The sequence below is a fragment of the Teleopsis dalmanni genome, chromosome 1 (assembly GCF_002237135.1).
Source record: "Teleopsis dalmanni isolate 2A chromosome 1, ASM223713v2, whole genome shotgun sequence".
NCBI classification, from domain to species: domain Eukaryota; kingdom Metazoa; phylum Arthropoda; class Insecta; order Diptera; family Diopsidae; genus Teleopsis; species Teleopsis dalmanni.
In genome coordinates this window covers 55053562-55071063 of record NC_051846.1, presented here as the reverse complement: position 1 = coordinate 55071063, position 17502 = coordinate 55053562, and the positions used below count along the sequence as shown (strand labels likewise).

Below are 17502 nucleotides of genomic sequence, written 5' to 3'. Positions count from 1 at the left end.
TCGTAAATTACGACAGAAAAAATGTGAAGCAACAACAATGCTCTTAAAATTTTCGGTTAGGTTTTACTTGCAAAAAATCTTAGGTCTTAAGTTTTAGTGCAGCCAAATTCAAAAATCAGTCTATTGTGAATATTCACTGGACATATGTGGCAAATTTCAGTCATTCGTTAAAATCATATGAGTATTTCATTAACTAATGAATTCAAATGCATGAATAAATAAATTAACTTAAATATATAATATAAAAATGGCTATAATTGCTCTTCTAATATTTATATTGTTTACTTTTATTAAAATTAATTAATTTTTAGTGTATAATGTTTATTCTTGATTCTTCTTCTTCTTGAGTTAGTGCTATTACGCACTTTTACTCTATAATGGCTGGGGGGCTTATCTCTACCCCACACTAGGCTTTAACTAGGCTAAAAAAAAAATTATATCATTTATTTATCTTTTAGTTGATGACGGACCTTAAATCAGCATATCTTTCTGAGAGTCCAGAAGTGGACTTGAGGGTTGTTAGGGCGGGGTTAATTAGCGTATCAACTTTAGTGAATAATTTTAGAGCTCTGTCTCTGATATATTTTTTCACTGAGTCAATCCTATGATCTCTATGTATGTCTGTTGATCTGATATACCATGAAATCTTAAACAGTTTTCTTAAAGCCAGGTTTTGAGCTATCTGTAATTGCTTTAAGGAAGTATTTGAGGCTTTGCTATATGTAACACATCCGTACAGTAGTGCAGGTCTAATTACTTGCGTATAAAGTAACTTTCTGTTTTTAAAGTTGAAGTGATAATTATTAAATAGCGGCATTTATAATAATGTATAATGTTTATATTTCATATTTTACACAACACAACAAAAAACATATGTCAAAAACAAGCATTTGAAAAATTTTGTCAATTTGTGTCAAACAGACTTAATGCTATTTTTTTACAACTCTGAAAGAAAAAATTATAGTTAGTACAAAATTTTATGGAATATTTTATGGTTTTTGTTTAATTTTTACAGTGTATTGCAGTAAATTTGATTGCATTATCTGCGCAGAATTATTTTCTTTGTGTGTGTCTTATGTGTATAATATTTTTCAGTCTCAATTTTACATTGACTGCAATCACGTCGCTTTGCAACGCAAGATTTTATAATAAGAATTTTTAAAATAAGATATTAATTTGAATTGAGTATATAATAATAAATACAAAAATGTCGAAAGTGCCATTTGTTTTAAGCTTTGATTCGCCTACTTACTACAATCACGACATTTTTCCCAATAACATGTATCGCCGTCTGCATGAACGAGTACATCATCCTTTGGATATGTACACTTTGGGCTTAATGGCACGCCTTGGTGTACATCAGCATCATAAAAAGAATAATGGGGATTTAGCAACTATTCACGTAAATGAGAATAAAAAAGATTTCGAAATCCATTTGGACGTTGGACTTTTTCAACCAGAAGACTTATCAGTTAAATTAGTTAATGATTTTATTGTTGTCGAAGGAAATCATGAAGAAAAAGAAGATGAGCATGGTCACGTAAGCAGACATTTCGTACGACGTTATGCGCTTCCAAAGGATTGTGATGCTGATAAAATTGTGTCGACTATGTCAGTCGATGGTGTATTAACTGTGCGTGTACCAAAACTACAGGACACTACAACTACTGAACGTATTATACAAATACAACAAACTGGTCCATCAGATCTATTCATAAAAAATAATGGTGAAAAGGAAAATTAAATTAAATCTAATTTATATAAGCATGCATTTAATATTCATTAATTAATTTAGATGATACGCATATATATATATATATATATATATAATTTCAAATTTATATATCTATTGACTGATACTATACATTTTTTAAAAATTAATCCAATGCATTTAATATTATATGAACTGAAGTAAAACTCTAAATTTTTAAAAATACTTTTATTCGCTTATAAAATTTTTAAATATATAATAAAGATATCATAAAATATTCATTGTATGAACTTTGTGTTTTTATTACAAATTTTACGTTTCCTCCTGTAAAGGACTACCGCGACCTGTATTTATAAGGTCAGGACGTAATTGTCAACTTAGTTTTATTTGAATGTCATAGTCCGACGGTTACATTCAATAGCATATACCTGGCTAAGCACCATCGTTTTTTTAATAACTGTTGAAGAAGACAACTTGATGTGGACGTGTACCACATCAAATGTTCAATTCTTTATTTTGTATAATTTCGTTTCTTAAATACCAGGGACAGAAAATAACAGTTTTTTCAAAAGTTTTTAAGAAAATAAGCAGCAACAAAAAATTATCTAAACTCATATTTAAGTATATAGTTATCATTCTAACAACTTTAATCCTTAATATTATGCATGCTTTTTATATATGAACGTTTTAAAATAAAACTCAAAAAATAATAATTAAATTTGCTTTATATTATACTCATCAAAAATAACTTCTACATTCTGCTTTTTATTTTAAAACGCACAAATAACTATAACGTCTGTTTCACATGCTACTCATAGTAAAACACAAGTAAAGTACAAACTGAGAGCATAACACAAATAAAGTGTCAATTTACGCTCTTTACACAAATTTTCATGGAACAACTTTGTGTAAAATCTGGTGAGAACACCAGTCCCGCGCAAATAAACAATACAAAAATTTAAATTCGAACTAAAACAACTGATTCACACATTATCCAGTAAAGTCTGTGTAACATTTTCAAATTTCGACAGGGATGTTACACAATTTCAGAAGCTGTCATTTTCTTACCAGACTTTACATAAAGCTGTTATATGAAAATCTATGTAAAGAGCGTAATTTGGCACGCTCTCAATTTGTACTTCACTTGTGTTTTACTTAAGTTTAAGGGCAGCTCGTGGAACAGACCTATTATTATGCCGTGAGAACAACTGCTTAAAAGTAATCGTTACCAAATACTCTAAAGAGTAACAAATGCAATCAAAACTCTGTATTCGTTACTCCGGTATTATATGGATTTACAAATATGGATATATTTAATTTAATATAATTAAACAAGTTTTATAAGTAAAATACTTTATAATATGAATTTAAAGTCATTTAATAATAATTTTAAATTCATGCTAAATAGAAATTTTATTTGTTTACTAATGCTTCATAAATTCCTTGTCATTGTGATTCTTTTGGCATCGATGCTACTATAAGCTGCTGGATTATTTAATTTTCATGTGCATATTGAAGACGCATAAAAGGTATTTTTCGATTTTACTTCAATTTTACTCAAAGAAATTCTTCAAGTAAAATTCAAGTAAATTCTGTTGAGTACAAAATCACAAGGAAAATTGCCTTAATTTCATTGAAACGAAGGCTCAAATTAAGAGACATTTCAAATACAACTATGCGTAAGATAAATTTTCAGCAAAAAATAAGTTGAGATAACGAAAAAATGACCTTTTTTTCTTAAATGTCAGTGACTGTTGACTTTAATAAAATCGGGAAATTTTTAAATTTAAATATAGAGAAAAAACTGTAACTGTAATTATTTTAATATAGACTAAAAAATGATAATTCACATATCTCAAATTCGCTAAAGCTAATAAAAATACTAAATGCCATCCTTTATAGTTATAATAATCAACAATCCCAGATACAAATTGTGTTTCGAGCATGCAATTTTTAACATTTGATTCGTAAACAAAAAACAAACAATTTTCTTAATTTGGAGCAGTATGAACACTTTCCAATTTAACTTCATTTCATTTTGACGAAATTAAGGAAATTCTGCTATCTAAACATAGTATAAAGAAATAAAAAATAAAGTAATAATGAAGAAATATAGATAAATCCGATATTATTGAAACTGCAACGATTATTTTATACTTATGTATGTTGAAAATAATGATAACAGAGAGTGTTATCTAATACCAAACAAAATTAAACAAACTCAGCTATCAAGCATTACGTGTAATACCCACTTAGGAAGTTTTTTGACATTAATTTTTTGAGCTTAGCAAACAGCAAAATAAAAGAATAAACAAAAGGCAGTTTCAAAAAAATTTTTGAGGTTAACTAAATATAAGAAATATTTTCAAAAAGACTACTGATGATGGCTACTCTACAAAACTTAAAATAGCTGTATGGTCAGCCAAAAATTCATTTAATTAAATATAATAACATTTTGCTATATTTCACTAATCTTCAAAAATCTGTTTTGAATTTTTTTTTCGATCGGAATGATGTGATAGTATAAAGTCATGTAAAAATGCAGAACATTAATATCTGATATATTCAGAGTCAATTTTTATCTTATAATAATCGATTTTATCAATATCAGTCGTACAATCATGTTGCCGCAAAATAAAAAATTATTATTTCAATAAATATTTTTAGCACTTTATTCGCACACGAATGTATCTAAAGTTCATTTTATTGTTAATTTAAAAATAATTATTTTTTCGAACAAGCTGGCACCTCTACAAGATAAATGTAAATAGTTTTGACAGCGCGGCTTGTGAAATCTCAGTTCAGATTACGTTATTTACATTGAGTCGGGTGCGTAGTTAAGAGTGCATCAAAATATTAAATGAAAATAAAGAATAACAAATATATAACAAATAAATAACAAATATTTTTGTGGTTTTAAAATAACAGCAATGGATAAACGGTATTCGTCTTGGTTATTGGAAAACATTATTTTGGGTGAAGTTATTCGCCTGCACATAGGAGTAAATATGATTGGAAGAAACAACAGCTCACATATTCGTGTTAATTCAAATTTTGCATCCAGGAATCATGCCGAAATTATAGTTAGCGAGGATGAAAAAACTATAATTATAAGAGACCTAGTAAGTTAACTAAATTCTTTCCATTTTCTTTTCCTGCGGCATATTTATTGTGATATAGCATTTGGCAGTATTTATGTGTGATAGTGAAGGATATGTTGAAAACATACTCATCCAGTTGTTCAAATCAAATCGTATCGTCTATGAAATTTTTACATAAAAAATGAATTTAATTATTGCTGTTTCAGCAAACCCGATTAACGTTAACAAACGAAGTAGTCATAATTCAATAAAAGAATTTTTGAACCTTGAATAACAGTATTATTTATGCAATAGCAGCAAATTCATGTATGATAAATTGTAAGTTATTCGACACTCTTCTGTTGTAATATTTTCGAGTTTCCATGTAATATAGTATGAATTATTGCCTGCTCTATATTTGGTCTGTTGAAGTGTAAAAACCTAAATACCTAATACTTTTGAACGTTAAGTTTCTAGTCTTAAATTTTACATATTTTTAAAATATTTTACACATGTTTTTTTCTATTTTGCCTATATTACTACTCAATATCAATGTTACTGCTACACTAGTATTTACAAATAAAGTGATTTTCTGACATACATACAACATATGTAAACTAATGACCTTCGTCTTAACGCATGTAAAATTATATAGATATAGTATGTATCAGAAAAATAAAATTTACAGGAATTTATGTTAAAAAAGTTGCCCTATTGTTGGGCAAGCTAGTATTGTTCATATTTGATTTTGCGAAGTATCTGAAGAACCCGATGAAACAAAGTCTCTGAAGTTGAAAATAAAATCGAATTTTTTGTGAATCTGGATACTATCAAATTTTTACATATATATTTTATATTATATTTTAAATTTTAATTAATATAAAAAAAAAAAAAGTAAAGTAAAGTTTTTATTTATCCAAAGTTTTTAATATCCGAATAATACTCGTATAATCAATGCATCACGTATATACTTCACTATAATAACTAATTTTACTGTAAAATTTATAACTATAAAAATAAAGTGTAGTAGACGACTTGTAATAAAATAAATAACGCATAAATTACGTTTCCTACCAGGTTATTTCCATGTCTATTTCTAAAAGATGCAATTCCAAGGGAATCATTACAGAATTGTTGTCTATTTATATTTTCTCACATTTATTTATTTATTTATTTGATTATTTATATTTTATCACTTATACTTATATATAGTTTTAATTGTGTAATTTTTATCTGTATATTTATTTCATTTATATTTGATCATATTTAATTATATATGGTTATAATTGTGCAATTTTATCTATTTATTCATGATATATGTATGTGTATTTATGGTCGTATAATTTTACTATCATGTAATAGTATTTAGGACGTGTGCGAGTTAGGCTAAGTTGATGCTAAACCAAATGGGAGATTTTTTAGGATTTTTTGCACTGCACACATTTTGCCATTTATCAACACGTATCGACACATCAATACATTATCGACACAACTTAGAATTTCCCTCATTTAGAACGCAACTTAGCCTAATTCGCACACGACCTTAGTTATATTTTTGTTATCATCTAATTATTATATATTTACATAGTTTATTTATATTACTAGATTTATTCATCTATTTATATAGATCATTATTATGTTTTCATTCTTTATTATTACCATTTAGTTAGTATTTGAATGTGATTTTTTTTCATGTAATTATTAATTAGTCACAATTTTTATTATTATTTAAATGTATTAAATATATATCTATTGCTCATGTAATTCAACAAAGTCTTTTATATATCATGTATTATATACTTATTAGTTTTGCGGATGTGGATAAAGTACGTCTTTAGATAGATAATAGTCTATAGGGCTAAGTATATATTTTTTTGTTTTCGCGTATAGCCGGTGACAAGCCTTCACCGTGTGCGTGTGAAGGGTATTGGCATTATGCAATACACCGTGGGCATGTAAGTGGATATAAAACCATGAAACTGACGAAGCTTCAGTTAGTAGATAATTGGAGATTTGGACACATGAATAACGTGATATAATGCAGTACAATGCAATACGTTGTGTGAACTATAACACTGCAACAATTAACGAGCAAAATGATACGATTTTATACGTTTCGCACTTGTTGCTAGCAAGGGAATACTCAAGTAATGCAATGAATAGCGTTGTTATGACGTTAATGTGAGCCATTCACTGCACATCTCCGATGTGTACTTACCTATAATATATCTCCGAGTAATCAGCGAGTAAAAGAATCAGGAGAAGTAGTAAAGTATCAGATGTAAACTATTATTTAATGTAATTATCAAATGTGATAATTTAGCATACGTATTACATAGATTTTATTATGTTTAGATTATATTTAGCGTATATCTTTATCCTCTCGCCTGAGAACGCCAGTAGTAAATACGAATCATGATTATCCGACATATTACATCACTCAGTAAGTCGTGTGACGGACACACAAATAGCGCTGCCATTGCAATCCATATGATATTTATGAACTACAAACCTTCAAAAGACTATGTGTAAAATTTGATGACATTTCGATTAGTCAGAAAAAACTGATAACCATTTAAGTAAAGCTACTTTTGTTATTTTCAAAACAATGGACTCAAAACAATTTAGTGTGTTAATTTATCATTGCTTCTTGATGAAAAAAAAAAATTGTATAAGCTCAGCAATGGCTTCAAAAGTGTTATCCGGACTCTGCTCCATCGAGAAAAACCATTTGTTATTGGTTTGCTGAATTTAAACGTGGTCGTACAGACACCGATGACAATGAATGTTCTGGTCGTCCAATTGAGGTGGTTACTCCAGAAAACATCGAAAAAGTCCAGAAATTGGTTATATCTGATCGTAAATTGAAATTGCGTGAGATAGCTGAGACCGTAGAGATATCAGAAGGCAGTGTCTTTATAATTATGCATGAATATTTGAATATGTGAAAGCTCTTTTCAAAGTGGGTGCTGTTTTTTCTCACAGTCGATCAAAAACAACAACGTGTTGATGATTTAGAGCTGTGTTTGGCCATGTTTACACGTAATTAATCAGAATTTTTGCGTCGATATGTGACAATGGATAAAACATGAATCCATCACTTCACTTCGGAATCAAAACGATTACAAGTCACAAACCAATAAAAACGATGGCAAAATTGCACGAATTACACTTCGAATTGCGTCCTCATCCACCGATTAGTCTGGCTCCCAGCGACTATTGGCTCTTCGCTGATCTCAAAAAAATGCATGCCGATAAGAAATTCATCTCAAAAGAAGAAGTAATTGCTGAAACTGAAACCTATTTTGAGGTAAAAGACAAATCCTTCTACAAGCACGTCATCGAGAAGTTAGAGAAGCATTGGAATGATTGTATTGGTCTTGAAGGAGATCTTGAAGGATTTAATTTAATTTAAAGTTTATTTAAATTTAATTGAAGCTAAAAAATTTTTGATATACACTAGGATTAGATACCCTATTATTAAAAATGGGAAATTTAAATTTTAAAAATATATAATTATTATTTGATGCCCATTTATAATATATTATAAATATTAATATACTATATTTGTACTATATAAAATTTTTTAAATATTACAATAAGTTTTTATAATATCATGCTTTGCAGAACTCTAGTAATGGTGTCTATGTAAATCATAATTCAACAACCCGCGCAATATTGAAGAAAGGAGATTTAATTGGAGTGGGTGTTAGGATCAACTACAATATTGCCACTATAGAGCACCCTTTATTTGTGCTTAAGACAGCACCAATGAAATGTTACGTAGAAATGCAAGAAAATGTTGAACCTAAAAGTATATCATTAGAAAAAGCAAATAATTTAGACTCTTCATCAGTTTCAAAAAGTGAAACTGCTATCAATTTTAATATATTAAATATTCAACGTAATAACTCATCAAATGTTGTAACACCAATAACCACTGATGTTAACATAAATGCTACAACGCTTAATTCCTCAAATATTACACCGAAACCTGCTGATACAATGAATTGTATGGAAAAATCACCATCGTCCAATTTAAATATACTGAATGACGATCTTATCCTAATAAGCGAAGATGAAGAGCCCAATATTGCAGTCGTCAAAAATGATATTGCTTCTCCTAAAACCAATGGTAATACATTGTTAGCAGGACAGTGTATTGTTTTGCTTACTGAAGAGTCTTCATCAGAAGAAACAATGGATAAAGAAATTAAAAATGAAAAACTTGATGATAACAAATTTCAACTAGCGTCAATTGTCCCACAAAACAATATATCTGATAATAATGAATGTGGCAATAATAAAATTGCTCAACAAAATAATATGTCCGATAATAATGAATATGCTGAAAAAGAAGAAGAAGAGTTCATTTTAACTCAAAAAGCTATAGATGATATAAAAGCTGAATTCCTAACAGACGATTATAATAGTTTTGAAAATGATATAAATACAATTCCAGAAACGTTGGATAATTCTTTAGGATATGAAAATTTCGATAGTGTGATAATTGATGACGACTATGATGCAGATCTTGAAGAAAAAGTTGAAATTTGGTCAAATAAATTATTATCTCAGAATGTTATGGAGCAAAGTCAAATATTTGAAGAAGATAACTGTGAAGAGCCAATAAGTACTGAAATAGAATGTGAATTTAAAAATACAACTCACCAAACACTTATTGATGAGATACTGTTTCCATTAAGGCAAAAGCTTGAGTCGCATAAAAAGAAAAAAGTTTTAAAAAAAAAAAAAAAATCGGGATATATATCCATTTCTTCTGATGATGAAAGTATAAAATCAAAAAAAAGAAAACAATCACTTAGTAAACGTACTAAAAGAAAGCGGGTTGTTGAAGACAAAGGAAAAATTGCAACTGAAACAAAAGAAGCAACTGAAAAACGTGCTAGACTAAATAGTACTGACGAAGATATTACACAAGTTTCAAATGAAACAAGAAAAACACAACAAAATCATACTACTGAAAATAATATTACGGATGATCAAGTATCTCTTTCAAATGATAACGAACAGATTAAACCTAATAAAATAGAAGAAACACCTCAAAATCACACTAGAAGAAATACTATTACTGACGATAAAATATATAATAGTTCAAAAGATAATAAATTAGAAGAAATTGTAAAGAAAGTAGCTAAGAAAAATAATTCGTTTCTTGAAGTTATAAACCCTCCACATTTACCAATTCATAAGGGGAAGCTTAGAGGCATCTCGGCGGCTACAGCTTCAACAACAGATTTTGGACAAATGTTAAAAAGTTGTGAAATAGATAATTTAACAAAAAAGAATAACGTAGAAAAGCGCAAAGCAATGCTCAAGGATATAGCAGAAAAATCAAAAGAAAAAAAAGAAAAATGCGAATCGGAGGACCAAAAGAAAAAAGAAGTAATGAAAGTGAAAAATACAAAAGTGAACCGTGGGGCGTTTCTTACAAATGATGTGCCCAAAACAATTTGTCGTAAAAAATCAGATGATAATTCAAAACTGGAGACATCAACGAATACGGCGTTAGCACAGTTAAAAAGACGGAATTCAATATGCGGATCATTAGCAGAAAGAAAAGAGAAGGTAGAAGCACGAGAAAAACGAACAACAAACAAAATAACATTTGCTTCAATGCAAAAGAACATAGTAGAATCTTTTGAAAATCAAAGAAGATTAGAACAAGTTTCTACTTTGCGTTCATGCTTGTTTAAAACTGTTCAAAAAACTGTTCGAAGAGTTCGTTTCGCAGAAGAGAGAAATGAAATATATTATATCGAACCTCGCATTGGAGCTACAAAAAAAGTAGATAAAAAAGATGCTGAACTGCAACCCTCATATAATGCCAGGAGAGATTACATGCGCCGACAATTTCCAAAAGTTCAAAAAATAGAAACTGCAATTATCCATATATTAAATTGGGGCAATTTATGGCTGAAAAATCGTGATGCCGATGCTTACGCAGCATCAGAAACAATACTTCCAATGCCAGATAGTTTCAAAAACTTTGATCATTATAAAAGGTAACTAACTGTAAATACGAATGAGAAAATGCATTGTATATTTATTTATATCATAAAAATCAAAACTAATTAAGCGGCAATTTATTTTTTAGTATAATTCTGCCATTGATGAAAATCGAATTTATGAGTGCCATTGAACGAAGTTATAAGGACAACAAATTCAAACCGTTTAGGGTTAAAAAGGAGCGTATATCAACACATTCCAATCGCATAATAATCATAACAAAATGTATGTAAAGTACTGTTTCAAATATTATTCAAAAAGCAAAGAAGAGACAAGGAAAAAAATTTATTTTTTAATTTATTGAAAATTGGCTGACCATACAACGCTGTTACGGGTATTGCCAAGTGCTCATCATCTGTAGTCTTTTGTCATAAAGATGCATCACTCTCGGCAAGAAAAAATTAACATTAAAAGTTAGAATTTTATATTTATATAAAATATAATGAAAATAATATGAAGCGCAAAGTAAAGTAGAACGTATCTCTTCAAGCAGCTCAAAGATTTGAAGTGTTTGCTCCAAAGATTGCAATTAGAGTATAATCGAACCGCTCGTACATTTTAATGCTCGAACTCTTTCAAACACTAATGTACAATATTATTTTAACATTGAAATTTATGAAACTTTTTATAAACTTTATATTTTTAGATGAATTTAAAACCGAAAACGAATATAATAATTGTAAATGTGATTTAGTGCTATTGAACTTTGGAAGATCGTTTCCAATATCATTTGCATATACTTCTTCCAATCGAAAAGGAACAGGTATGTAACATGTAAATACTTTTTACAATAGTGAAATTATTTAAAAATTAATAGATACTTATAATATCATCCTAATCATGATAATAAAGCATAATATTAATGCAACAGTTGTGCGCTGTTGTGATAACCCGTGGAGATCTATATTGCATATAACACGAAAAAAATTATAAATCCATATGTAAGGGTTAGAATATTGTTAGGCAAAGGAGGTGTGAAATGGGAGGGTATTGTTTGGGAACAGTTGTTCATGGTACTACGTACGAATCTATCATCAAATTGATGATTGTGATTGATAATAAAGACTCCCTGAGCATGGCGAATATATTAATGAAATCTATCAAATGGAATTCAATATATAAACGAATAGCGACTCAAGAGAAAAAAAAATTTAATTTACTTGTTTGTTTTAGATACACATAAATATTTTTATTTAATCTGGTTAAAAGTCCTATAGTTAAAATTCCATATTTGTTCTATACAATATAAACTAAAGCTATAAATGTTTTATATATTATATGATTAAAGAAAATTGTAGAGCACTTTTCAAGATATAAGCAAATAACACTTTTGGCGTTAACTTTAAATTAAGGAGACCATTTTTAAATATATATATTTAAATATGTAATCTTGTGGACTAAAAGTTAAGTGAAAGTTAACGACAAAAGCGTTAACGCTATGTATATGATTAATATAGTTAGTTCAGTAAATTTGTGAATAAAACTTCTAGAAATATTTTTCTAGAATATGTTACATTAAGAGAATACAGATACATCTTGATAGCTATTAAATTCAATAAAAATCAGTTATATGAATTCAAGTTACTTACATTTTACTTTTACTCTTAAAAGAAAATGATCTTGATATCCTCAAAGAGTAATTTTTAAAAGCTCAAAATTTAGCAGTCTCATTTTACACGGAGATTATTATAAGCCGCGATTTTTATTTAATTTTAAAAATTTTACATTTTTACATTTCTAATAAATTAAAATTTTTACAAAAATGAAAAATAAATCAAATTAATTTGTTTGTTTTTTGTAGATTCTTGTAATTTGATTTACGAAATTATAGGAGATTTTTACTTGAGAGATCAATTAATAAATATAGTTGATATTGAAGTATCTCCACTATATGATAATGTACGTGTTGAAATAGGTACAATAGATGCAATTTATCAAATAGAGAATACTCCGTTATGTAAAAAAATGTTAAATCCATTGGAATTGATTGAAAGAAAACAGCAAAGTATTAAAGCATTTAATTATAAAGGCTGCAATCAGTTGGATAAGTATCAAAATCAAGCGCTATTTAATATATATGCGAAAATAATAAAAAATGAACGAAATATTTCACTTATACAAGGACCACCAGGTACTGGTAAAACACGCATTATAACTAATTTAGCATTACAGTGCTTGTATGGAGAAGAAGTGCGTTTGTTAGATAAAAAAATATTGATTTGCGCTCAGAATAATATTGCAATAGATGTGTTGGCATCAAAATTGATTGAAATTAGAAATCGTATGAGAACTCAATCGGCATTTAAGTTGATACGATATGGTGTCTTAGAAAGAATTGATCCAGGTGTACAAAGCTATTCTGTTCAAAAAAAGATTCAAGAAGAAAAAGCGAAAAGAAGACAATTGCTATCAGAAAATAAATCTCTACATACAGATGCGGATATACGTTATGAGGTTTTTATATTTATTTGATTGTGACATTTACATTATTTATAACAAATTAAATATTTTCAGATATTGAAATTAGAGAAAGAGATTGATCAACTAAGTGCTGATTATGAAAAAAGTATAGTCGATGATCACAAATTATATCAAAAACGGAAAATACTGTCAATCTTAAAAAATAGTGAAATGACACAAGATGAAGAATTTAGACTTGCCAAATCACTTCTCTGGGATGCCAATATTATTTGTGCGACACTATCCAGTTGCGTTAAATTATCACAGTAAGTATATATAAAGTAGGGACAACAATACAAAAAAAAAGACACTCGGGATCATTTGCAACAAATTTTGGTAAATGTCAATATACTGAGCAACTTTTCGCATTCCATTATATGTGGATATAGCTTAATTTTAGAAATACCCATAAAAATCTTGCGAGTGCCTTTAGCAAATTGTTTTGGCTCGTCAATCAACTGCACTCGAGGATTTTTGGGAACCTGAATGGCAAGGATCCTGAATTCACCGATAAGTATGGACAAAATTAATGTGATCTGATTAGTTCAGGAACTAAGGAATGTAGCCGAAGATTTTATTGGAATTAGGTGATAGGCACATCGTATTTAGCTGCAGATTTAATTGAACAGAGCAACAGAAAGAATTCTAATAAAGACATAAAGCAAACTGATTTAAAGATGCACTATTTAATCATGTTGCTTACTTTAAACAAAACTTTACAAGGAAGTTTTTCTTAAATTCATAGTTGAATTTGATTGAATTACAATCAGTTTATGTAAAATAAAATTATACACAAATTAGACAGTGTGTTGTGCATATGCAGCACATTTGTGATGTGTTAAACACTGGTTGACAAATTAAAAAAATTGTAAGGCTTCTCTGTAGAAAATGAATCGATTAGATCTTTGGTCACATGCTCAAATGAATATATATATTTTTTAATAATAAGATAACTAAAAAAGTTATTCATTTTGCTAATATTAAATAAGAACTGTTTTAGCTTTTCTAAAAGTTTTAATTACTAAATGAATTTTTTTAACAGGTTAGTCGATTATTTTGATATTTGTATCATTGATGAGGCTACTCAGTGTGCGGAACCGCTATCCTTGTTACCATTTACGTTTGGAATTAGTAATTTAGTTTTAGTGGGTGACTCAAATCAGCTCCCTGCCACCATACTTTCAATGGTAATGCAAAATTTGTATTTAATAATATTATAATATATTTAAATATTTCATTTCTTAAAATAATATTATATATATACTATTAATCACATATAAACTGGTATATATTTTTAGAAAGCAAATAATCTAGGCTTAGGAACATCAATGTTTACTCGTGTGGAAAACTGTATTGAATCATCGAATGAGAAAGGCGACGTAATTTATATGTTACGCCAACAATATCGTATGCATCCAGAGATATGTTTGTTCCCAAATCAGTATTTTTACAAGAAAAAATTACTTAATGCTGATTCTACAAAGAGGCGTTCAACTTTCATTTCACCATATTGTGTGCTAAACTTAGATTATCAGCAAAATAAACATTGTTCATATGGACAAATAATAAACGACTCTGAAGCAAATTTTATAGCAAATCTCATTGCGGCTTTAAACGTATACTTTCCATCAGAAAAATACTCATATGGAGTTATAACGCCATATTCGGAACATCGGAATGCGTTGAATTCTGCTATTAAGTAAGTCAAATAATAAATAATTACGTACATATAGAAAGCCTGGTAAACTTGTATATGTTTTTGGATGTTGTTATTAAAAGAATTGTAATATATTGGAAATATAATGTTATATGCGTGATAAGTTTGATTTAATTTAAAGCATTATTTCCTTATTGCATATTACAAGTATTATACACAGTTTTTGGACCTACAATTTCGCATATAAGATTACTTTATTTAATTTAATTTTAATAATCTGAAATTTTTAATTGTGCATATAGAATTTACAGCATTGTCCTTAGATTATTTTTATTCTGTTTAACGGCTATATTGCGATTTTCGAACTAGTTCCGATTTATACCAGTTTTTGCTTAGTCCTAAAGGAAATTATTTTTATTACGAATGAAAAAAGATATGAGACTTTTCTCTCAGAAAAAATTTAAAATTCTGAAATAGTAGACATGATCTGAAATATGATCTGTGTTAATAACCCAAAATTTTTATTTTTTAGAATACTAACATAAAACATTTAGTTACCAATAGAACTTGACTCGATTCTAATATCCTAGGGACGTCAATGTTTGTTGTTTTTATCAGAATCCAATCCTTTAAAATCATTTGGTATATATGGTCCAAAATTATTAAAATTAAGTTTAAAACTAAATCATATAAAGCTAATTTACTTTTTTTACTTTTAAATAATAGATCTAATTGTTATTTTAATCGGTTAACTGAAGAAATGAAGAACATTGGAACATCATGACGAGATTCTACATTGAAATCAGAAGAAGTTATTGTTATTTTAAAGTTAATTTTGTCCACTGTTCTCTGTTGATTCATTACAGTGTTGATTAATTATATAATTTATATATAATTTTATTTTTAATCGTGTAATATGAAAGTTTTTTTTTTATTAAATTTTAACAATTTTCGCGTTAGTTCCATGTAATTATATCGACAATTTTTATTGGAATTTTGCTCCTAATGGTAAACGATGAAACGATAGTCTATCTTGTGATATTTATTAAATAGATATACAAATTTTCATTTAATTTTTGTTTTAATAGTATTAAATATCCTTTTGTTTATATTTCAGAAACAAAAAATTGCAAAATATAATGATAAACACAATTGATTCATATCAAGGCCATGAACGAGATTTTATCATTATATCGAATGCACGTACAGTTGGAATAGGATTCCTATCAAGTTATCAACGTTTAAACGTAGCTTTGACTCGTGCAAAGCGATGCCTCTTATTATGTGGAAACTTTTCTGATTTGGAGGTAAGAAATAAGTATTTCTGAAATAATATATTATTTATTTATAAAAATTTATTTAAAACAGTCGGTACCAGTATGGAAATGTTTATTGGATAATGCACGAGAACGTAAGGTTTATTTCGAATTAAACGCATTTTCTGCGGAAAATATTGAAACTAATGTAATTGACAAAATTAGAATTTCTGAACCAAAAAAAAAAATGACAATATAAAAAAAAATAGTTAAAATTAATTTATTTTTCATAAGTAAATGTTTGTATTTACAATAGACAAAAATTCAGTTTACATTATTTACATCAATAATAAGAAATGGTATATCGTTGTTTCTTCATTCTATTACAAAGATACTCTTAATTCGAACCATTCAATGTATTAATCTATTTACAAAACATTTTTCATCTTAACATATTTTTTTTTATTAAGTCGTTTTTGTGTGTATGTATTAGTAGTGCTAATTACTACGTATAAATTAAATTTATAACTTTATTTCAGTTCTTATTTATCCTAAGGTATAACAATTTGCATATTCTTTATATAGCTTTATTAATTTAAAAATGTATTTTCTAAGAAGCATGTTTAACATATATTTAATTCATTTTTTTTAAATCATTGTTGGAAAAAATAATATTTTTTATATATTAATGTTAATGAGCTCTATAAGCATTAGCAATGAATAGTGTTATTGATCAATACTGTTCACTTATATCAGATGATTAGCTGACATAGAGTGCTTTCAATAATACTTCATATCCATTTAAAACATTTTAAATATTGAAACTATTATTAATTTATAAATAAATAAAGTTGCTTCTAAGAACTTTTAAACTTTCACAAATTTATGAGATTATGTGATGCGTTTAAATATTTATCACAGTTTTATACACTGTTTAATTTTATATAATAATAGTATATATCTTTATATATCAATTTATATTCTTGTATAATAATGCAGAATAAATAAATCTGTGATATATTTTGTATTAATATAGTTGAGTAATATATAAGTATATATAATAATTACATAAAGAATCTTGATTATTTTTCTTTTAATATTTTTCAATGCAAATATTGTTAATATGTTATGATTATTTAAAGCTATTATAATGAATAAATTGTGAAAACGAAATTTAATCAATTATAATGCAGAGAATATTAATTAACGTTTGAAATATTATATTAAATGAATAAAAAATTAAATATGTAATATAAAAAATGCTCGTTTGTACTTTTATAAAACAATATGTTTTTTTATATAATAATT

At 27.6% G+C, this 17502-nt stretch overlaps 2 protein-coding genes across 3 annotated transcripts; both read left to right on the top strand.

Moving 5' to 3' along the window:
• The first annotated feature begins 1099 nt into the window (after positions 1-1099).
• Positions 1100-1755, top strand: LOC119668251 (heat shock protein 67B3-like). The gene has a single exon (XM_038077700.1). The coding sequence runs from the start codon at positions 1208-1210 to the stop codon at positions 1742-1744; it is 537 nt and encodes a 178-aa protein (XP_037933628.1). The 5' UTR covers positions 1100-1207; the 3' UTR covers positions 1745-1755.
• Positions 1756-4481: 2726 nt separating this feature from the next.
• Positions 4482-16792, top strand: LOC119668247 (probable helicase senataxin). 2 transcript variants are annotated; one of them, XM_038077695.1, is made up of 11 exons: positions 4482-4540; positions 4640-4833; positions 8419-10817; positions 10910-11046; positions 11468-11584; positions 12623-13275; positions 13336-13547; positions 14324-14468; positions 14580-14980; positions 16056-16245; positions 16307-16792. In XM_038077695.1, exons 2-11 carry the CDS (start codon positions 4642-4644, stop codon positions 16451-16453), a joined length of 4593 nt encoding a protein of 1530 aa, XP_037933623.1. In that variant the 5' UTR covers positions 4482-4540; positions 4640-4641; the 3' UTR covers positions 16454-16792. The 2 variants fall into 2 exon arrangements, with proteins under 2 accessions (XP_037933623.1, XP_037933622.1); XM_038077694.1 differs by lacking the exon at positions 4482-4540 and having other exon boundaries at positions 4547-4833.
• Positions 16793-17502: the final 710 nt, after the last annotated feature.

Bases quoted from the DNA above. Each gene is read 5' to 3' on its own strand.
- LOC119668251 (XM_038077700.1), top strand. From the start codon at position 1,208: ATGTCGAAAGTGCCATTTGTTTTAAGCTTTGATTCGCCTACTTACTAC.
- LOC119668247 (XM_038077695.1), top strand. From the start codon at position 4,642: ATGGATAAACGGTATTCGTCTTGGTTATTGGAAAACATTATTTTGGGT. The intron at 10,818-10,909 runs GTAACTAACTGT...TTTATTTTTTAG, and splicing joins AACTTTGATCATTATAAAAG to TATAATTCTGCCATTGATGA. The intron at 11,585-12,622 runs GTATGTAACATG...TGTTTTTTGTAG, and splicing joins TTCCAATCGAAAAGGAACAG to ATTCTTGTAATTTGATTTAC.